This window comes from Larus michahellis, chromosome 9 (genome assembly GCF_964199755.1).
Source record: "Larus michahellis chromosome 9, bLarMic1.1, whole genome shotgun sequence".
Taxonomy (NCBI): domain Eukaryota; kingdom Metazoa; phylum Chordata; class Aves; order Charadriiformes; family Laridae; genus Larus; species Larus michahellis.
Genome location: NC_133904.1, coordinates 30,018,839 through 30,041,109, shown reverse-complemented (window position 1 = coordinate 30,041,109; position 22,271 = coordinate 30,018,839). Strand labels below are relative to the sequence as shown.

General features: G+C 43.4%; 2 protein-coding genes across 10 annotated transcripts in view; one reads left to right on the top strand and one right to left on the bottom strand.

Moving 5' to 3' along the window:
- Positions 1-5,555, bottom strand: part of LOC141748218 (integrator complex subunit 6-like) — a 67,882-nt gene extending 62,327 nt beyond the window's left edge. For both annotated transcript variants that reach the window (XM_074599889.1, XM_074599893.1), the window contains exon 1: positions 5,513-5,555. The gene's annotated coding sequence lies outside the window, so the exon portion shown is untranslated. The remainder of the gene's footprint in view (positions 1-5,512) is intronic.
- MOSPD1 (motile sperm domain containing 1) lies at positions 2,363-20,901 on the top strand. Of its 8 annotated transcripts, none has more exons than XM_074599901.1 (7): positions 5,587-5,700; positions 10,911-11,167; positions 11,351-11,426; positions 14,643-14,869; positions 16,804-16,965; positions 17,549-17,652; positions 19,488-20,901. In XM_074599901.1, the coding sequence occupies exons 2-6, from the start codon at positions 11,014-11,016 to the stop codon at positions 17,626-17,628; spliced, it is 699 nt and encodes a 232-aa protein (XP_074456002.1). In that variant the 5' UTR covers positions 5,587-5,700; positions 10,911-11,013; the 3' UTR covers positions 17,629-17,652; positions 19,488-20,901. The 8 variants fall into 8 exon arrangements, with proteins under 8 accessions (XP_074456005.1, XP_074456010.1, XP_074456007.1 ...); XM_074599902.1 differs by lacking the exon at positions 5,587-5,700 and adding an exon at positions 5,748-5,989; XM_074599903.1 differs by lacking the exon at positions 5,587-5,700 and adding an exon at positions 6,162-6,336.
- The last annotated feature ends 1,370 nt before the right edge of the window (positions 20,902-22,271 follow it).

The window sequence follows — 22,271 nt, the reverse complement described above, 5'->3', positions numbered from 1 at the left end:
TCCAGAGTAATTCCCAGCAGAACTCCCCACAGGAGCCTGGAGCACTCCTCGGCGCCATGCTCTGGTGCAACGTGGAGAGCCCTTTGGAGAGGGGCCGGGATCAGGGAGAGAAGGACAAACCGCACTCATGGCCAGCTTTTAAAGAAAAACTTAAACATCGGTGTAGGCACTTGCTAACCCGACGGCAAAGGCACCGGTGAGGCCGCCCTGCCTCTCCGCTGCACAGCGGCACAAAGACTTAACAAGTTGCACACGTAGAACACTTGAGCAGCGGAGGTGCAAAATGGATTGGAATACGTGAAGCTTTTAATAAGATTTTGATAACAATGATTTTTATGTTAATCTCTAAAGAGTTTGCTTTTGTAACATTTAACTGATAAGCATATAATCTAGTTTTAATTTAATCTCTGCAGGTGTTTCCCAATGGTAAATGTTAAATTTTTATTGCTTCCTTAGGCAGTAATAATAGGGGAAATGTCTGTAGGGCTCCTACCATCCATTTGTATGCAGATAGCATCGTATTTTATAATAGCTGTAAATCTGACAGGATAGCCTCTTACTTTTGTGATGACATTATAAATATGTGTCAACACTGAAGTAAACATCTTTGGAAGGAAAATGAAATAGAGATGTTATTAGAGGTCTAATGAAACAACCATAACTGCTTATTTCTAAGAGATGTATGCGCACATCCTTGAAAGAAGCAGAGCCCACGCTGGGCTTGCAGCGGGACAATGGAGATTCTCAGCAGGGTCCTACAGACGACGCAGGAATAGATCCTACACTTCATAAAGATGATGACTGCCTATAAAACTCTCAGTGTTTCCTCTCTCTGAGGTTTCTAAATGATTATAAATACCATGGTGTCTAAGACTCAATTATGGCTTCTTTCATACGGCTTCATGGAGCAAGGCATACGTCAGGAAGAACCATAAGACACGGAGTACAAGGAAGCGAACCCCGATACCTGTCTGAAGTGTCGCGCAAGCTCTGAGAGGGACCTGAATGATTGCTCAGATATTACGCTGGCCTTGCTCTCCAGAAAGAGCATGCATGAAACCTGCCTTTGTTTACATGTAGTATTTTAAAGACAGCTATGCTTCAGGCTATGTTTTCCCCAAATCATTTTATCTTTTTATATTTATAGAGCACATACAGTTGTCTGGCACGCGGCGCTCACTGTGACCACGGGCACATCTCAGGGACTCGTTAGCAGGGGCAGAGCAGAGCTAAATGACCTGTAAGGTGGCAGTGGCTTGCCTCCAGCCAGCGTGGAGCACGGGCAGAGCATGCTTGGAGCTGCCTTCACTCTCCTGTACAGGCATGTCCTGAAAGGGATTACACTTTAACAGAGCTCTAGATATTTCCTCAACGGTGCTTAGATATGTGGCTCCCAAGGTCCACGTTATTAGTCATGAAAACAAACAGTCTAACCTCTGACACAAAAAAATGCATGCTAGTGCGCTGAAGTCCCTAGCGACACGAAATGGGAATACAGCACGCTGCCACTAGGGGGTGGAAATTTGAAAAGCTGCCACATAAGCAAGTCAAAAAACCCAACCTTTTACTGGTGAATTGGAGTTACAAGAACAGCTTGGACAGTTTAGGTTGAGCAATTCCTGCTTCTATTATAAGTCAGAACATGTACGCTGCTTTAAGGTGGTAGCTGGAATGCAGTATTTTGTTTCTTTTGATAGCCTTTTAAAATGGAAAAAAAATCTTTTATGAAGACTTAATATATTAGTAGTAATTAGAAAGAAAACTCAAATAATTGTCTACAGAAAGACAAGATAAAAACAACACAACACGGGCGTGAATGGAAATGCAGATACGTCACTCCATTTCCTGAGTTCCTTCAAAGTCAAAGAGGATCTGCCATGTTGTGCCATGGAGACGGCAACTGTCAAGAAAAACAAAATATCACACAAAGAACATTCGCGATTACCAATTACATGCAGTAAGAGCTATAGGCAAAACTCAGATATATAAAATGTTTCGCTCTCTCCTGTCTGCGCGCTAGTTCTTTTCCTATCAGACTTTGTAAAAATGCAGTTTATTTTGTCTTAACTGCTTCAGCCTGACAGTTCATTAAAGGAGGTCCCCCCCCAGAGTGTTTGCAGCCAGCCCCTCCAGCCGCACCGCTATCACACATGTGCCAGTCTTACAGCAAACACAGAACGCCACTGCCGTGCCCTCTGTATCTAAGTACTACACAACATCCTTACGCCATGCCAGATAAAGCAGAATTTTTTGCTGATCAAGTGTGAAAATTACAGGAGTCGGGCATAACGCTGTGTTTCCCACAACTTAAGAAAATCTTCTCCATGCTAAACGAGTTGAGAATCTCCCACAGAAAGTATTTAAACAGAGGGATAATCACCACAGCAACCAAAACCATGATAGAGTCATTCAGGAGCATTCCATACCCGCAGCCTCGGCTCAGGTTTCGTGCTGCAAGGAGGCAATACTTTATGTAACAGAAGCCTAGCCAATACTTTTAGGTAACTCGCAGTGGTTTCCAAGGTAGGTAAAAAATCAGAGGACCAAACATTAGCTACAGCAAGAGATTTTTTTTACACCTCAGATCACACTTAAAGCGACCTAACTTGTTGCAGATTCTCTACTGCATTTTATGTCTCTGCTCCTCTGCATTTGTATTTCTGACTTCTTCATCCACATTTTTTCCTCTCATCTTTTCCCTGCTCTACCAGCATCATAACAAGGACTGCAACCTCAATCTGCCTCCCATCCCAGAAGTAATTAATTATTCAGGAAAAATAAAGGAGCCCGAGAAGGAGAAAGCAAAATAACCTAATGATAAAGGGGAGAACTTCCCACAGATCTAATTCTAGTTACCGCCACACACGGCAGTAGCCTCCACCTCCCACCCTGCAGAAGAGTCTACCCCTACACGTGGCACGTGGGCACGCTCACAGACATCCTCTCGGTAAGATTTTCATCCACGTAAAGCACAGAGCCACACTGGCAAGGCAGCGAGAAGAGCAGCAGGACTGTGCCGAGCCAGGCTTTGTGCATGCCCCAAACCAAAAAGCTTGGCACCGGTGCGTTCATCAAACAGCTCTGTAACATTTCTGCGTGTGCCAGGGCTGGTTACGTAGTGATGGCACATCTGTACCTTAAAGTCTGGGCTGGGGCATAATCTCTCTCATGGGCACATCATTGCACAACTGTCAGGGATGTGGGTTTTGTGCTCACCGAGGCATCAGGCACAAGCAACAAGGACAGACAAACATGACTCCCACTCGGATGCATGCAATGGTTTTCACATTTAATTGGAGTTAGCACAGGGCTTTTAAAATAACAAAATAACCCAGAAACAAGCTGCAGTGATAGATGGGTGGAAGAGGAAGGAGACCAGTGTGATTTCCAATTTTCAACAGGTGGCCAGTGGATGTAAACGTGTGACAGAAAAAACAAAGTTGAATCCTGGGAAACTTATAAAGGGAAACCTAAAACCTGCTTTTATGGATTCTGAACTTTCTTTGTAAGTGAGCTGGATGAACCTGAAAATATCAACTTGTCTAATTAATGTGCTTCTAAGTCTAGCCATTTTAAATTATGTTTTTTCTATTTCGATCATTCTGTTTATCATTAATTTGAATATCTCTGAAGCATGTTTATGTCTGCTGCTTTTCCTGAGACAGGTTTCCACAACCAGAAACACCCTACATTTGATTAATACTCAGTAAAAACATAGTAATTTTCTGAATGTATCCTGAAGGCTGAAGTCTGATAGTGTTTAAAAACAAGAATTCCAGTTTATTTTTAAACATGGATGTTAAATTCAATGAGCTGATTTACACTTGTCAAGAAACAAAAACAGTATTTTACTAGTTTTCACTGCATGCATTTTCAGAAATTCTGACAAGGTTGTAATTTCTATATATAATAATTTAACTGTAAAATTATGTAATTTGTGGCTGCAAGACTGAAACTAGCAACTATGAGACCTGCCGAAGGAAGTACTGGGAAAAAGATGAGTGTTAATACACGCATCTTGGCTAAGTTACATAAGGAATTTTTTAAAAAAATTTATTTAATGTCTTCCATGATTAAATACGTTACTTCCTGTCCCGGATTGTTTCATGATGTTATTGTGAAATGCTAATGGCTGCTGTGTTTATTTCACCATAGAAATGTGTTCATTTCACTGGTGGATAAAGGCTTTGCAATCCTGCTGACTGGATGGCTTAATATAAATCTTAATTATTCACCTGACTTGCAACAAAAATATTTTGCTGCATTAATAATCTTAAAATTGGGACTGATTTTAGGTGGCGATTATGCTGCTGCATTTATTTTTTTTTTTTTAATTATACAGGGCTTAAAAGACCAAGTCAGGAAACAAAAAAAACAAAGATCATGGAACAGTTTGGGTTGGAAGGGACCTTAAAGCTCATCCAGTGCCACCCCCTGCCCTGGGCAGGGACACCTCCCATCAGACCAGGTTGCCCCAAGCCCCGTCCAGCCTGGCCTTGGACACCTCCAGGGATGGGGCAGCCACAGCTTCTCTGGGCAACCTGGGCCAGGGGCTCACCACCCTCACAGCAAAGAATTTCTTCCTCAGATCTCATCTAAATCTCCCGTCTTTCAGTTTGAAAGCGTTCCCCCTCGTCCTATGGCTCCCCTCCCTGATCCAGAGTCCCTCCCCAGCTTTCCTGGAGCCCCTTCAGGGACTGGAAGGGACTCGATGGTCTCCCCAGAGCCTTCTCTTCTCCAGGCTGAACCCCCCCAACTCTCTCAGCCTGTCCTCACAGCAGAGGGGCTCCAGCCCTCTGGACAGATAGTGGATACTGCATAAGATCTGGAATTCTGGATAAACAGCAGATACTGCATAAAATGAGTTAAAGTCCATGAGTAGATTACTTTAATAAAAATGCATTAAGTAAATAAAAAAAAACAGTTTGCAGAGACAACATGGGCCATTTAAGCTGTGCTACTGTGTGATTAGGTGGTCGCGAATGTGCCTTGTACCTGTTACCAGCTTCACCCCTCATTCAGCCGTGGAGTGCCAGGCATCCTGTCCTGCCGGGGACTGTCGGTGCCCGGCCACCCTCTGCGAGTGGAGCCCCAGAGGGGTAAGAGAACCTGAAGGGAACCTGAGGCCAGGCCTGGGGCCTGCGAGCCAGGGCACACAGCAGCCCCAAGGTCAACTACAATGAGCAGGCCCACCAGCCCTTTCGGGAAGGCGTTATGCCTCAGAAACCATTAGATAACATAAATTACTCTTAAAAAAACACCTTCCCGCAGGAGAGGAGAGCAGGCCGGTCACAGAATCCCCCGCTCCCCGTCGCTGGGCCTCCCATCACTTCGCCGCCCAGGGAGCGCAGGCCGGCGGTGCTCCTCACCCCCTCCCCACGGCGCCAGCGGTGTCCCCAGCCCGGCCCTAGAGCTGCCGGCGGGGACCGGGCCCCATGCCGCCTCCCGGCGGGGAGCGGGGCAGCCACCGAGGAACGCGGCCCCCATGGCGGCGACAGCCCCGGCACCTCACCTCACGGCCTGCCGGGCCAACATGGCGGCGGGGTGTGGCGGCGGGGCGGGGCGCGGCGCGGTGACGTCTGGCGATGGCCGCCGGCGGGGGGGGGAGCTGTCCGCCGCCGTCCCGGCAGCCATAGCGACGACGCTACCTGCGGCGAGGGCGGCCGGCGGGGGGGCGGACAATAGGCGGCCCCGGAGGGGGTGAGTTCGGGGCGGCGGGGGCCGAGCGACACCCCCGGGACGGGGCGCGGCGGGAGGGAGGAGAGACACCCCCACCGCGGTTACCGGGCAGTGCGGGGCCTGACAGGCCGGGCCTGGCGGGGAGCGCGGCGCCTTCCCCCGGCAGAGCCTGCCGGCCTTTCCCTCGGCAGGGCCGTACGGAGGAGCGGGGCGGCGGCCGCGCTGCCAGGCCCCGGTGGCGCCTGCCCGGCCTGGCCGCTCTGGGCCGCGGGGAGCGGGGCGGGCGGGCCGTGCCCCGCTGCGGCCCGGGGTGAGTGCGGGGCGGCCGGCGGTGGGGAAGGAGCGCGGGCCGGGGCGGGCTGGGTTATCGCCAGGGGCAGGGCTGCGGGGAGAGGCCGTCAGGGCGCAGATGCCTCAGCCTTTATCTCTGCGGCTCCTCGTCGGAGAACAAAGAGGATCAATTAAGCGGGTGCAGTTCTTGCCCTGCTCTGCCGTCCCTAGGTGCGCTTTGAGGGTCGCAGCGGAATGCCCTCGGTCCCGGCGTTCCCTGAGGAACGAGTGTTTTCCTCGGTTCGTCTGTGGCATCTTGGCGCTTCAGCCGAGTGTTTGAACCCGGGCTGAGACGGGGAGAAAGGCCGCGTAGCGCTGACGAGCAAGGTACACGCTTAAAAAACCCAGCCAGTTTAGTGTGTTAAACACAACCTGAAAGTGAGAAAATAGAGACGAAAGCAGATGTGCCCTTGAAAGTCTTCCATAAGATTCTTCCGAGCATTACAGTAGAATGGGTCAGAAACAACACACAGCTGTTATTTTGTTTTGCCCTGCTTTTGCATGTCTCTTAGTTGCATTTGAAGAATGCATTTGAATATTAGTGGGGTTTTTTTTTTGTTACTGCTACCTTTTCAGCATTTGAAAAAATAAGGGGGGAAAATAACGTGGTCCTAATAAATCATGCTGATACTGACAGCAAAATTTATGCGTGTTGTTGTCATCCATGCTAATAGGTAACGCTCTGAGACTGTTTCATTTTACAGCATCCTGGAGACAGTTACTAATTACATTTCTCATCACTCTACAGAGGTAAACAGTAGCATGTTTCAGCCCAGGCTTTGCAAAGTGTCAGAGTAGTTCTGCCAGTTTAAATGCGACTTTCCGCCTACTTAAATACCTTGCAGAATATGTGCCTTCATAGATTAGCAAATTGAGGTGAGGTTAACCAACTTGCTCAAGGTCATGGAGTGTCAGTGACAGAGTTAGCAATAATGGAATCCAGCCATCCTGGCTGCTGGGGCCCTGCTCTAATTGCTGGATGACTCTCCCAAATAATTGCAGGTAGTTTAAACATTGGTTGGCGTAAGTGCACGTTAAGGCCTCAAAAAAAACAACTTCTGGAGACACAAAATGTTAACAGATCTGCTCCAGCTCGTATGCTGTATTTGCATGTAGCTTAAAGTAATTGCAGTGCTTGATGTAGGAGGAGGGAATTTTGAAGATGACTTTGTGATTTTGTAAGATGATTTTGTACATATGCGTTCAAAAGACATCAATTTTATTGAGTCTATAGTGTAGAAAGGCTTATTGTGTGGATTTAGAGGGTAGATTATGAGATATAACAAAAATAGATTACACTGTAATTAAGACATTTTTTAAAAGGAGAATGTGGAGACTATGACTGTAAAGAGGTTATCTTCTGAATAAAGTGTTTACCAGATGACATTCTGTAGAGTTATTTGCAGTTGTTAGGGTAAAAAAAAAACAAAACAGCCAACAAATGCATTCAGAAGCCATGGTGATGAGGCTGTTGGAAGTTGAAATGGGAACAAAAAACTTCCTCACTTGATTTATTTTTTTCAGCAGATACTTGCTAAGCAAAAACAAATCGCAATTGGTGTTATTTCTGACCCTAGAGAGAAGTTACGTTTCACTTGGTGTTTTTCTCTGTCGACTTAGATTTATGAAGGAAGGGATTTCAAAGGAAACGCTGGCAGATCAGTGTGTGCTGTTGTGACACCAGCAGTATATATTTAGTAACTTCAGGGGGGAAAGATCCTTATTGTGCTTAAAAAAAAAAAAAAAAAAAAAAGTAGTGACAATTGTTTGACTGGACTTCAAAGAGCATTGGAAAGCAAGCTGGCATTGTTCAGGTGTTCGGCTCTGGCCCCAGTCCTGTAACGAGCGTTACATTTGGCAGATTCCTGCAGCTGCGGGGAGTTTCGGTGGCGGTACCAGGAGAAGCCCATCTGCGCAGACTTGAGACCACAGATCTCAGTTTTGTAAGGATTTGTTTGTGCTTACCTTTGTGTTCTGCAAACAGTCCTGGTGCCTGTTGACTACAAGGCTTAGTGGTGGTGGTGAGACTCCGCTGCGTTGCCGTGCACAGTGTAGAAGAGCGGCGGCCAACTTTTTCAAGTTTTAAATGGACTGGCTGGGGTGCCAAAGGCTGCGTAGCCTTATTCTGAACGTTTACAGGAGCGCTGCTTTAGGGCTCGTCTCTGCAGAGAAGTTCTGATGATAGAGATTTTCTCTGTAAAAGTCTTTACAGTTTCTTGTTGATGAGTGCTGTGTGAAAAGTAGGCGGTTATTAGTGCTAAACCATCAAATTTCCCCAGCATATGTGTAGTTTATAATGCGGTCTTTGGGAAAAGTACTTTTACTAATATTACTTAGTGAGATATCCCAGCAAGGTGACTTTTAAGCCAAAATGCTTGTCTCAAAAGGATGCTGGTTGCTTGCTTAGAAATCCAGAGGTTGATATCCTGAATGACACTGCTGTGTCAGCTGTGGCTGCTGCAGGCCTGGGTTTGCCAGGTTTTACTTCTGCCAGTCTGAGTGGTAACTTCTTACCCAGCCAAGTTAAATAAGAAAGGGAAACAATAAATGTGGTATACTTTTTTTCTTTGAAGATTGGTGGCTTATCCATCTGCAAGTTGTGGAATCCTGGGAGGTTTGCGCGCTCTGTTTTCGATGGATGCGTAAGGAAAATGAGCCTGGTAATAGGCTTAGTGGTCCATACCTCCACTGATGTTGTGATTTGTGCCACTGGCTGAGCTGAAGAAACTGGAGTTGTGCTATGACGCCAGGAATTAGAATGAAACGTGCAGTGTTTGGAAAAAAAAATCAGAATAATACGAATTATTATAAATAATCTTTTTAAAATGTCATTAAGTATAGTCACTTAAAATATCTAGCAGCAGTTACCTATTGGTTGTACAGTAGTTTAAAACATTTATTAGGGGGGGAAAAAAAAAACCTTTTGTTAATTTCAAAGATTGCGTTAATTTCTGGTACACTTAATGCATGCAGTGCAGATATATGAGAATCTTTTATTCTTGTATGTATGTTTACTGAATACTGCATTGAGCTAACTTTTGTTAAGAAAAAAGTAAATTCTTAATCTTCTGCCTATGAGAAGTTTCAGAAGTTGTTATTTTGCATTCCTGTGAGCTGGCAGTTTTTCCACATTAGCTCTTCATATAGTCGTAATATATTTGAAGGGAACTGGGAATCTCGCTTGGCAATAGTACATAAAGTTGTTGAAGGAATAATGCGTACACTTGCTGCACAAAGTGCTTCTAAACTTTGTTAATTCTCATGAAACAAAAGGGATTTACCAAAATTCTAAGAAGCGCTTGGAACCCAAATTGCCACTTACAGAGCTCTTTCTTTTTCTAGACCCTTCTTAATAAGGTAGCAGAACATCAGCTTGGAACACTATCATTGGGGATTTGTTTTCAGAATATTATTAGTAGCATTTCAGTGAAGTGGAAACAAACCTGTGCTCTGAAAAGAAACTGGATCTTGGGGAAAGACATACCAGTAAGAGCCATGAATTTAAATTCTACAGGGACGATTTGCTATTTTAAAAACTAAATATACTTAAAAGCTTAGTTTTTGAATAAGAATCAGAGCCTGTAAATCTGAAGATATGACAGATATATTCTAGTAAACACCTAAACTCGTGTCATGTTCCAAGTATGAAACATGTATCTGGTGCTTGGAAGTGTGAACGTCATGACGTTTAGAATGCAAAAATAAGCATTTGGTTTTGATTGTTCATAATGCCAGGGCTGTCCGCTGCTGGGAAGTTCAGAAACTAAACTTCATAAGGTGCAACCAGATCAGTTTATTGGACTGGAGAACAGCTGAAATGGATGTTGTTTTATAAAGCTTCATTGGAAGTGGAAATTACAGCTAATGAGTCAATAGGAACTTTCTGTTCTTTTAATATTTTGTACTATAGAATAAAGTTAAGCCTCAAAGGAGACCTTCAGTTTGCTAATTAACCTATGGGAGCTACAGTAAAATACGGTGCTCTTGAGGGGGAAATATATGTAGCTGTTTCACTTTGTTCTGTCTGTGGTGTGTAAAGCCAGCGGTATGTGTGCTGAGGAGTCTGGCCTTAATTTTATTTTATGAAATACGTTTGGGATTGTTGCTTGATCGGGTCATGGGTTCTGGTTTTAGTTCTGGAATGTCACTCAAAATAAAACAAAACTGTGGGAGTGGCAGAGGGAGAGTTACGATGGTTATACTTGAGTTAGAGACAGCGGTGGTAGAAAACCTGGCTTATTTTTTAATCAAATAGTAAATCCCAGATCTGTTTGGTATTATTCATCCCGGTTATTTTTCAATTCGTTGCCTGTAACTACCATGCAATTGTAATGAGAGTTTAGTTTAAACAAGGCGTGAAGCTGTTCCCCATTCTTTTGTTCTGAATCCCTGGGATTTGACATACCTCAGTGCCTATGTGAGCAGATACCTGAGTTGTTAGACCTCATCCGGGAAGGTCACCACTGCAGAGAGATTCCTGCCTAAACGGTGACTACTGCTGCCTTTTGGCTTTGTGTTTCCTTAGTTCTGCTCTGTTTTTTCACAAGTGTTAGTGTTCTGAGGCAGGGATGGGATATCTTTTTGTTGGTGGTTGGTTTGTGTTGCAAAGAGCCAGCATAAGCAGCGTTTGTCATGGACCGGGACCCCAAAATGCTGCCGCGATACAGTGAAGAAGTGCTTATCCGTTTATTCTACAGCAGTTTGATAAATAGCTGGAAACCCAATGCAAATATCTTTTTTCTATTTCTGTATTTTTGAAGGAACTTAAGTAAAGGTAGATTCATAACCAATCTTCAAGTTCTATATTTTTACACCTTTGTTGACTGCCTCAGTTTAGTATAGACTTATGGAAATAATCTTCTTGCTTTTTCTCTTTTTTTTTTTCCCCTTTTTTCCTTTAGAATTGCCAAAATGCTTTGGAATTCTTAAACGATTCAAAATCTGAAGTCTCTGAGGATACAAACTCATAAGAACACAAGAAGCAGCAAGGAGGATTCAGTGCCAATGCAGCAACAAAAAAGACAGCCAGAGTTAGTGGAAGGAAATCTTCCTGTTTTTGTTTTTCCTACAGAACTTATATTTTATGCAGATGACCAGTCAACACACAAGCAGGTGTTGACTCTATATAACCCCTATGAGTTTGCCTTAAAATTCAAAGGTGGGTTTCTTAGGTTAAGTTCTATTTAAGGGTTAGTTGGTGATCTTGAACAGTCCAATTATAATTCCTGTAAGAAATCATATTTGTGACAAAACCAAACTCATGTCTTTATATGCATCTGTTGATGAAGTTGGTGAGGTATTAATTCGTGATTTGTTACCACTGTTGCCCTTTTTGTTGCAGTTCTTTGTACAACTCCAAATAAATATGCGGTGGTTGATGCTACTGGTTCTGTGAAGCCTCAGTGCTGTGTTGATATGTAAGTAAAAGCTGTTGGTTTGGTTTGGTTTTCAAATGTATGATACTTGATCACCTTAACTTATTTAGTATTTAAGACGTAGTAAATGACAGCGGACGTAGTATAAACTAAGTTGGGTAAAGTTACGATATTTTCCTAATCTCTTACATGCTTGTGGCCATCTGGTCTTTGCTCTTCTTTCACTCTAGGGCAGAGATGCTCCAACATTGGAGATATTTCCTCCTTTAATTTTGCTTTGAGGCATAAATGAAATGGTAGTAAATGCATCCTGTGGTATGGTTTGTAAATCAGCAGTGAGGGTAATATGAGCCTCCTCTGCGTACTTTTTTATTATTTCTAACAAGAAAAGCAAGACCTCCAGGGTTGGGATTTCTTAGTGAGAAATATTTGTTTGCAGATGGGCAAAATGAAAATGCATGCAGTTCTGCTGAGCGCACTTTCCCGGGCCATGTTTAATGAAGGTACTTTTGCCTACCTTTCACCCCCCCCGCCTCTCTCGTTCTCAGATCTCTCTGCTTCCCCTTTACCTGTTTCTCCTGGCAGCTCCCAGCCCAGAGAAAAGATGAAGGCCAGTTAAGTGACCACAATAATGTATAAGGTGTGTAGGCTGCTGTAGCTCAAAGTAGAGTAGGTATATAAGCTAAACCAGCTTTTTCGTCTTCCATTTGCCACCTTATTTCTGTGCTGATGTACAGATATAGCTAAAGAAAGTATGAAGTACGTAAAAGAGCAGACTGAGCTTTCTGACTAGAAATTTGCAAACTGTAAAACACCTTTTGGGATCTCTGGCTAAAAAATGGCTGTATGCAAAAAACCTTGCTCTTGAATGATCCCTCTTTTGTCAGATAAATAATACGGTGCTTGGGGAACGGCTCTTTCCTGTAGACTGTTCTCCTCAGGTGTAATTTGGAAAATTCCAAGGACTCACCAAATAGAAAGGAATTTTAAAACATGGAACTAGAATTTTCAGTGGGCAGGGGCAACAATCCTAAAAATGGAACAAAACAGGTCAGGATATACCCGTGTATCAGTGCGCTATTCCTGTCTTTAGCAGACATGTACACAAGCGTGATTACATCTAGTTCATCTTAAACAAATGTCTTTTATTAAATAAAGGAAAATAAGGCTTATGCATGTTTCCAAGGGATTTTTTTGTGCAACAAAACCCCCATCCCGTTCCAGTAGTTGCTGTCTAAGGGCAGTGTTTACTGCTAGGATATGAGCAGTACTATGCAAGTATGGCCATTTGCCAGATAAACAGATATTCTACAGAGCTTCCAATTATGCAATGGTCTCGAAAAAGAAACAGGAGAATGTATCTGTTTATAAGGGTCTGCAGAAAACATCTCTTTGCTTGGCAGCAGACGCGTGTTCTCATAGCACAGCGTTATGTAAAGATTCTGCTTAGGTTGATACTAAGAGTAGACACAAAAATTTAAAAGGAAGTGTTAAGGGAAGAAATAAAGGCTTGAATCTGTTGTTCTGATGTGCTGAGACTTGTATGAATTAGGATGGGGCGGGGGGGGTAAAGCCTTTTGTTTCCGTGAAGGCAGTTGCCCAGCCAACACTCAGCTTGCTGAAAGCCTGTCATAAGCACACTCTTTTGCCGCGGACGTGACGTAACACTATGTACGTTCCTGCAGGCTTCTCGCTTGGGGGATGACTTGGTCTCTGTTTCCTTGTTGAATAGTCTATTCAGACTAGACAGCAGTTACAATCACTGGCTATGTGTTAATGTTTGTAGGTACCTTGGTGTGATATAGTTCCTTTAAATGAAGACTGAAACGCAAAAATCTGTTTCTTGCAGCAGTTTAATGTATATATTATCACAAAGATAGGTTTCTTGAAGCAATTTTAAGGCTGCTATCCTGTGTTACTAAGGGTAGAATCATTTTTTTTTTTCCCCCTCAGGAGATGGCAACCTTCTTGAAGCCAAATCAGTTATATGTAGGTATTTTTTCAGATTAGCTATTGTTACCTTAGAAATGTTACCTTACCTTTCACAAAAAAAAGTTTCCAATTTGGAAAAATAATTAATCCATATTATCCCTAAGAGCCTACAACTTCAAAACCTAAATGTTACAGCATTTTTAATGCTAGGGATGTATTTTCATAATGAATGATAAATGCAGAGAGGAGGCAGTTGAGCTGCTCAGAGGTCTCTATTGCCTTTCATCAGTGTTATTTTAAAACTGCCTTTTGTAGGTCCCACGTACAATTTTCCCCATGAAATGACATAAAAATAGAAGGAATGCAGCAACTATCACCCTGGTTTGCTGTTGAAGCCATCTTGGCCGATGTATTCAAAACAGTGGAGCAACAGAGCGGTTGCTGGTCAGTGAGAAGGCTTACCAAGAAAATAACCGAGTCTCGAGCTATAATTCAGGGAATATGCCTACGCTGCAGTCCGAGTTGTAGTTGCAGCTTGTGTAGCTACACCCGCCCCGGCTCTTGGTAGCTGGTGAAGCCTCTGCGGCATCGTGCATTTCAGTGCAGGCTGTGAAACGCGCTCGAGGTAGCTAGATTGATGAGCGGAGCTCTGCTGGAGCTCTGCTGTTGATGTCCAGATTTACTCACTGAAAGGCAGGTGAGAAACGTTTATGTGGATACGTAGTTGTCATTACTGCGCTGCTACGTGCTCTTAATGGTGGGCTTCTGATTTTGAAGATCCCTTTACATCTAGCTGACTCTTGAATGTAGAGGGAATGAGTTTTGCTTCTGAGGGGGTATAATTGTAAAGCTCTGGGCTTGGTTTTCTCAAGCAGCTAGACTTTCGCCATCGTCTCTCCAGGTATTCAGCAGTCTTACTTCTTTCCTTCCCCGTCCACTCCAGTCCCCCCGTACTTTTTTAAATCATTGGCCAGCATCAAACAACAGGGATAAAGGAGGAGGCATCTTTCAGATGATTGATGTTTCGTGCAAATTGGCAGCTAGGCCTCAGATTGAGGCAAAGGTATTATGGAGATAAATAATGAACTGTTCTTTTTGGCCAGCCAATGGGAGCAGGTATATTTGAGAACCAGAGCGAACTTAGGGAGAGGAAAGAGAAGGCAAGATCAAATCTTCAAGAACATTGAGTGATGGAGGAGGGAATGGGGGTCTGTGCTATGGCAGCGTATGGGGAAGGAGGGGAAACATCGGGATGCAGGGCATAATTCCGCAGGAGACGTGCTTTTTATTAGTTCCTCTGTTTGAAAACCTTGTTTTCCTCTGCAGTGTGATTCGTCACAGAGATGTTCGGGCTTCTTACTATGGCGTGATAGATAAATTCCGTCTACAAGTGTCTGAGCAGAGCCAGAGGAAAGCCTTAGGGAAAAAGGAGATTATTGCTACACTACTTCCATCTGCAAAGGAACAACAACAACAAAAGGAAGAGGAAGAAAAACGAATAAAAGAACACCTGGCTGAAAGTGTCTTTTTTGAGCAGACTTTGTGTCAACCAGGTAGCTGAAATCTTTTACCCCTTCTGTCTTCTGAATGGGTTATGAATAGCTGAAGTGACTAGAAAGCCTAGACTAAAATAAATTTTAAAATAATTCTTTTTACTTACCTGTAAGGCTGCTGTCTTTCTCGCTGGGGAATGATAGTGCCCAAGAACCCAAAGTATGGCTATTTGGCTTACGCTGTCTGGATGAATTGAGACCCTTTGCTGCCCCAGGTTTGCATGTCATACCTTAGAGAGTAAATCCTCTATTTCTCTGGTGCAGAAGTTCTGTTGCAGACAAGGGGAATTTATCTGTAAAAGGATGGTAGTTATTTTTTTCCCTTGGGCTCTTTCAGAACATATGCCCCTTCTGAGTTTGTTCCAAACCCCTAATCTTCCATTTCCTGATGAGCAGGAAATATTGCCAAAACATCTTCTAAAGTGCTCCTTGTTCTGCGCCATCGCCTTTGTCTGTCTCACCCGTACAGAAAAGCACGGTTTCTAGCTGAAAACTCTTTGTACGTTTCATACGTGAGGAAGTGAATCAACAATCTTGGGCAAAACCTGGACTGAACAGTTAAAATTGAAGTGGTGGGGGGAGACTTTATAAAAAGTATGAAGTTTTACCGGAACTGATTCTTGACTTGACGGTCTGTCGTCTTGTTACTTTTACTGATTTATACTGTAATATTCTTGTCACTGGTTGATTTTTCATGACAAGAACAAAAATTAATTCCAGAAAATAGATGAACCTGCTTGAAGAGTGTTCCTTTTGTTAAAACCAAACCGTTTCACTATTTACACCTAGTTTGTTGGCTGGTGAAACACCTTTTACTAAAAAAACAACCAAACCCCTCAAGATGGGTATTAGTAGGATATGTGGTTAAAGCAAACCTACAGGGTCTCTGGGCTCACAGGACAAGATGTTACAATGATAGTTGTTTTGGTGCAAAGGGTTTGAACCATCCTGAACAATCAGATCCTGGTCTTAATCCAAATGCTTAAAAACCTTATTGACTACGTCATGTTGCTCGCTTACAGAAAAACAGCAAGCAAAACGACTGCAGTCTTGGCCTATAACCTGTCACCTAGAAATGACAGATTTATGGAATTAAAATAGGACACGTATTGCTAATCACTGGGGATAGAAAAACTGGATAAAAACATTGGCTAATTGCCAATGGCTCTTAAGAATTTGGCTAGAGGTATCCAAGTAACACGTTAAGAGCTCTTTTCCAAGATGACACAGTGTGCCTCTGAGTAGGTTCCAGCTGTTAAACCACAGTGTAACAAAGAGTGCAAAGGTCAGTTCATCTATAGTTTGCATTTCCTTATTCTGGTGACACTGGACTGTCAGAATGGTTCGCTCTCACCGTTTTTAAAGAAAAATTCAAATATTTCTAATTTGTGGCACATAAAGTGGTTCTGTCAACACCTGAATCCTCTATAGAAAGGAGGAGAATGCATCTGGCCCAAGAACCTATGCTCTTGCTGTAGCCAAGGTTTGTTGTGGGGGTGGACACAGAGTTAGCTGCCTGTGCAGCTCCTTTAAGCGCTCTTTCCTAATTGATTACCAATCACTGAAGGAACATCTCAAGGAATGGAGTCGGGATGCATGGTGAAACCTCAAGTGTTGCTGAAACATCCAGCTGTCAGGAGCGTGTATATATAGCTGCTGGGCCTGGCAGGCTCCCTTCCTCCAGGAGGGAGGGGTTTGGGAAGTCTTGTGAAAACAAGTTCCAGCATCAGAACAGGGAGCAGCCTTCCCCGTCGCGAAACGCGGAAGATTTGGGAGGGTGGGTTTAAGATGTGTTTTCCACCCCCTCCAAACTCCAAAGGGAAAAGAAAATCTCAGAATATTGCAGCTCCAATGCACCGCAAACACTTTTGCAGAATATGTACCGCTTGGAATGGGTAGATATTCCTTACAGTCCGTACCATCTTGTTTTTCAGAAAACAGAACTGCCTCGTCGGGACCTAGTTTACTAACAGTCTTCCTAGGAATAGTGTGTATTGCAGCACTAATGCTACCTACATTGGGGGAAATGGAATCCCTGGTGCCTCTCTACCTCCACTTAAGTGTGAATCAAAAGTTAGTAGCTGCTTATGTTTTAGGTAAGTATTTTGCATTTTGTAAATGTTCTCTTGCAACGTCTGCCATTTGGGGAAACTTCTCCTGTGTTTGCCAGGGGCTGCAGGAAACTTGATGGAGACAAAGCACCGCGTTACGTTTTGTTTTGCATCTCCACTTATATTTGAACTTGCAGCCATAGTGATATCGGGGTAAATTAGTTACTGTTAAATATTTTAGACCAGATATAGTTGATATTTATTACATACAGGCCCCTACACGTTAATTTATTTGATGACTGGCCAACTGTAGTCATCTGCCAGTAAAACTGAATGGAATGTGCTGTTTCTTATTCTTAGATTGAAATAGAGGGTTACTCAGTTGCAGAACCTGGATCTTTTCTGTTATTTTATTTCTCTCTCCAGCCCAGATGAGCTGGTCCGAAAGGCTCCATTCGCTACCTTATTGATAAACAGTTGAAATGTGCAGAAATGAGTTGTTGTAAACCCTCCTGAGAGACCACTACCCTCCACAATCCTTCCTGATTTGTAACTTGCTCCTAAATTAGCAAGCGTAAGATAAGTTGCACATGTCATTTGTTATGACTGTCTTTCTAAACTGTTTCAGATTTGAAGAGCAGTCACTCTAAACTCACTTCTCCTGTCCCGCTACCTGGCAGAAATGAGGATTTAAAGGAAAGGAGCTAGGCAGCTTCAAACTGATAGCTAGAGGTGAGGTAGTGATGGGAAAAGATGCGAGTTCTTGGTGGTTAACGCGCACGCTCAGTCGACTGGGCTGGAATGGTTTGAAAACTCCCTTGTTGCTAACCAGAAGCCCACGTCTTTGCCTGAGCCCCTGGTGGTGTATTTTCTGATGAGGACCCTGCAGCAATCCTCGCTTTCTCTTTAGCTCTAGTTTTGAAAATGACTCCAGTGTCCGCTGGTGCCAGCTATCGTATTAAACCATTTGACTTCATACATCTGCAACAGCTTACCTGTTTCTAGATTCACTATGAAGTCCTTACAGTCTTTGATTCCTTTGGTAGCGCGTTTTTAGTGTTCATGAGAAGATTCTGATCTAGTTGAAGATGTCCCTGCTTCCTGCAGGGGGGCTGGACTAGGTGACCTTTAGAGGTCCCTTCCAACCCAACGCATTCTGTGATTCTTCTTCTGTATATAACTTGCTCATCTAGAGTTACTTGCCCTTGAGGAGATGAAACCACTTTCGTCCACAACACAGTACAAGTGGATTGTGTAGCATTTAATTGAAAAGGGAGGTTAATACCACACCAGCTGGGCTGTACAACATCTGAGAAGTATTTACTTTATTTTTATTTATTTATTTATTATTGCCTATACATGTGGTATAGGCTGTCCTGTAGCACCTTCCAGAAGCTTCTGTTCTCACTCTGCGATGATTGAGATAATCCAAGCTAAGGCCTGCAGCAGTTCGGGTAGTACTGATTGTCTAAACTAATACAGCCCTTAAGAAATAGCTGAACTATAATTCCTCTTTAACGGATAAATTGCTTGTCTAATGAAAGGCAGCATTACAGCTCTCTTCTGTCACGCTTCTATCCTCAAAATCTTATAAAAGGAATAAGTTAAATCAGTGTGTAGTGGCAGGGTAGTAAAACAGTCTCAGAAGTTAGTTTATTTGTGCTGAGCTCTGTAGGCTTTAGCTGAGCTCTCTGCAGGGAAAGGCTGTTCTGTGAGCGGTGCCTGAGCCTGCAAGAAAGTCAGCTTGCCTAAGAACCGAGAAATTACTATTCTGATGTTACGTAAGGTTGGAATTGAAGGAGCCCGAATGTTTTTCCATATCCCTCTCTGCCTTGTGCAGCATAACTCAGGGCTAAGAACTTGCAGGTTTGTACTTTTTCTGGTGTCTGCATGTAATTAAAGTGAACCTTTCAGTGTGCCGTGAGGAGGTTTATTAGCCCCATATTTCCTACTTTCATCTGGTTTTAATTGTTTTTAACCTCTGTCAGTGCAGTTCTGGCTTTTTTTTTTCCTCCCTCTATAGAGGTCACAACACCCAGTCTGTAGAAAGCTCCCTATGTGGATGGACAAGGAAGTTTAAATCTTTGTCTAAAACTAGGCTTCGGTCAGTTATTCTGCCCAGAGCAGAAGCAGAAGTGCCTCGGAGCCCTCAGCTGCTGGGCCTGACTGACGGTGCAGCGTCGGAACTGCGCTGCCCAGAACTCGGCCCCCTGGAAACCGGTGGCTCTTGTGCTAATGTCACACTTACCCCCGTCAAAGTCCCGATGTCGAGGTTTTCCAGCGGTGAGATCGGTAACTGCTTGGAGTATTTACAGCTTCTGTAGTTACTAGATACACTGCACTTCACTGTCATTTTTTTTTTTTTTTTTTTTTACACAGATTTTGACTACATCAAAACTCAGAGCAATACTTCCACTGTTGAAGTGCATATATAAACTCACTCTGCATGTATTTATGCCCTTCTACCTTATTTTCTGGCCTGTGACAGGGTAAAGTGTCTTTTCTTCGTTTTTAAATGTTTCATTCGGTGAAATTGAAGCGTTTAGTTCTTAATTCTTGTCTTTCAGGTCTCATCACCATGGTTATTTTGAGAACATGAGCAATGAGTGCATAGGATGGCAAACACCTTACTGTATATTCACATCATGAATGTGGACTGCCTTTTACTCCCATTTGGCTCATTAAGACGCTAGCAAAACCGTTCAGTGATTTAAGATACCTTCAGAAGTGTAATATATTTTAACTATGTATAATAAATGAAAGACTCAAAGCACTTTTGGGTGCTTCTGTAACAGACAGCTATGAAATGTTCAGTGATACCTGTGAAAATAATTTGAAAACAAAACAAACCAAACACTTTTATATCTACGCCTACTGTAAAAAAGTCCTTATTAAAGCAACATTTGTTATTTTTAGTCTTACGTTCACATCAGTGCGTGATCACTATAAAAGCAAAACTTGTCTTATGTAAAACCTTCAGTCGGGTTGTGGTTGTACGTGCCGGGGCCGGTGCATAACACTTCTGTATCCCCACCGCAAGGCGGAGAGTCGTGACTAATCAGTGAAGAAAAATGAAAGACTCCACCAGTGAAACTATGAAATAAACCATGAATTTTAGGTGAAGAAGTAATTCTCCCATTCCTTCCTTCATTACAAAGCTATGGTTGAGCGCTCATTTTCTTACCTGGGGAAAGAATTTCTGCAACAGCCGTTTTGTATCCCAGTTGCAGACAATAAAAAGAAGTTCTGTAATCATCAGATCCTTTCCTTTCTTAGGGATGCATGCAATATGTGAATTACGTGGCTTTAACAGAAGTTGAATTCACGCTGCACACTAATATAAAATCCTGCTTTTTTTTCTATTTTAGAGACTAAACTAAGTATAGCAACAACGGTGTTCCCCTACACCTTCCCTTCCCCCCCAGCCAAGAGAAGGGATTTCTTGCGTAGCAGAAACTCTTCCTCAAATGCCAGTTTTATATTCGAGGTGAACGTTTATCTTGTTTCGTATAACAACTCTTTCCCTTCACTTGGCATTTCATTGTTGAGATGTTGAGTTTAAAAATATTTCTACTGAAGGGCCGCTATTACTGCGTTTGATTCGTACACAAATCTTTATAAGGCTCTGGAATATGCTCTGATCTATATAAAAAACATTTTGGAAATTAAACTTTCTTTCTCCCTGCATGTTATGGGTCACTTTTCTGTTTATGCATGGAAGTACAAAGAAACCACGCAGCAAGGAGTGGTGTTTAAAAAAAGAAAAGAAAAAAGGAGAAAGGTTGAATTTAAGTTGTTAATCACTGTACGTTTTTTCTTACGTATAAAAAACAACTAAGTAAGTCTCTCTAGGGCAATAAAATGTTACTTTAGTCGGATTCTCAGAAGAACTGAGATTGTGTCATCTCTCAACGTCAGATGATAAACAGTCAAACATTAACATTTGTAAAAAAAAAAAATAAATAAGCGTTCCTAGTTTGAGACCTGGGTGCCTCCAGTGACAATCCCCGAGTGTTTTCCTGCCCTGGCAGAGCTGCGGGCTCAGACCTTCTCTCTCGTTCTTTAGTACCTGCGCTGTTAATTCCTGTTTTCCTGAGATGGGTGAACCTGCTGCCTCTTGAGGGAGGGCGAGGGAATGGAACACAAGTCAGGGAGATAAAACCGCCACGGGGTACAACCCTGGCTGTTACGTTATTACAATACCCACAGTTTTATGTTAGCAGGCCTTAACGCAAAGACAGTGTCTTAAAACTAAAAAAACCCAAACAACCCCACAAACCTTTTTTTCCCCCCATATCCTGGAGTTCCAGCCTTGGGCCAGGACTGTGTTTTGCCTGGCCCTTGCAGCAGCCCAGAAGCGAGAAATTCCCCCGTCCAGGAACTGCGTCACTACAGCCCAAATCTCAACGCCTTCGTCCCACAGGACACGGCCCACGCACGGCTTGTGGGGAGAGAGACAAGACAGCAGAGACCACCCCCCCGTCCCCAGCGCTTGGTGTCAAGGGACTTAAAGAGCAGCAATTTGTTTAAAAAAAAACCACCTTGACCAAAGAAATCAGTAACAAAAAGTTATCAGCACCTAAAACATCGGCCCATTCCTTTTTCAAGGGCAAGCGAGGAGCGGCGCACCGATAACAAAGATTAAACGCGCAGCAGAACGCAGCAGATGCAGATAAAACTGGTGCTTGGGCAAAATCAGCGTGACAGACGTCAATTTTGACTTCTTTCTACTTCAGGGAGATTACAGCGCACACACTATCATCGCAGATTTATTCCAGCAGTGGGAAAACAAGACCTGAGGAGAGTTTCGGTTCAGCACTGGGAGGGGGAATGTATCAAATCGCGTTACCACACGCTCACAGGGAGACACCAGTAAAATTTTACTAGCTGGATATGCAAGATTTATATTTTCTGATGCATGTATATGTATATGCACACACACCCCTCTAGCGCTTAACAGGGTTATGGAAAACACTGAAAGCCTTTGGAAATAACACCTGAGACACTGAATCTGCCTCCCCTTAAAAACACCCGGAAAAACAGTTAAGTGTTCACGTCATTTCCCATTCCTGACTCTTAACACAAACAAAACAGTCATTTCCTTGAAACGGGAAAGTATTTTCAGCAGAGAGTTGGGAGGGCTTTAGGATCACCCCGCAGAAACCATCACCTCGTTTACCCAGCGGTCGCTGTGGCACCAGTACCGCAAACGAGCGATGCTCCCGAGATCGCTGTCACGAGCGTCACTGCTGGTAGCTGTAGGCTCGGAACGTGACCTCCTCTAGGTGTTTGCTCTCATCTGGATCAGCAAATGCTTAGACCTCCCTGTTTTCGCTAAAGGAGTGAATCGC

Excerpts from the sequence above, each read along its gene's own strand:
- MOSPD1 (XM_074599901.1), top strand. The coding sequence starts at position 11,014 with ATGCAGCAACAAAAAAGACAGCCAGAGTTAGTGGAAGGAAATCTTCCT. Across the intron at positions 11,168-11,350 it reads GTTTGCCTTAAAATTCAAAG|TTCTTTGTACAACTCCAAAT; the intron begins GTGGGTTTCTTA and ends TTTTTGTTGCAG. Across the intron at positions 14,870-16,803 it reads GCAGACTTTGTGTCAACCAG|AAAACAGAACTGCCTCGTCG; the intron begins GTAGCTGAAATC and ends CTTGTTTTTCAG.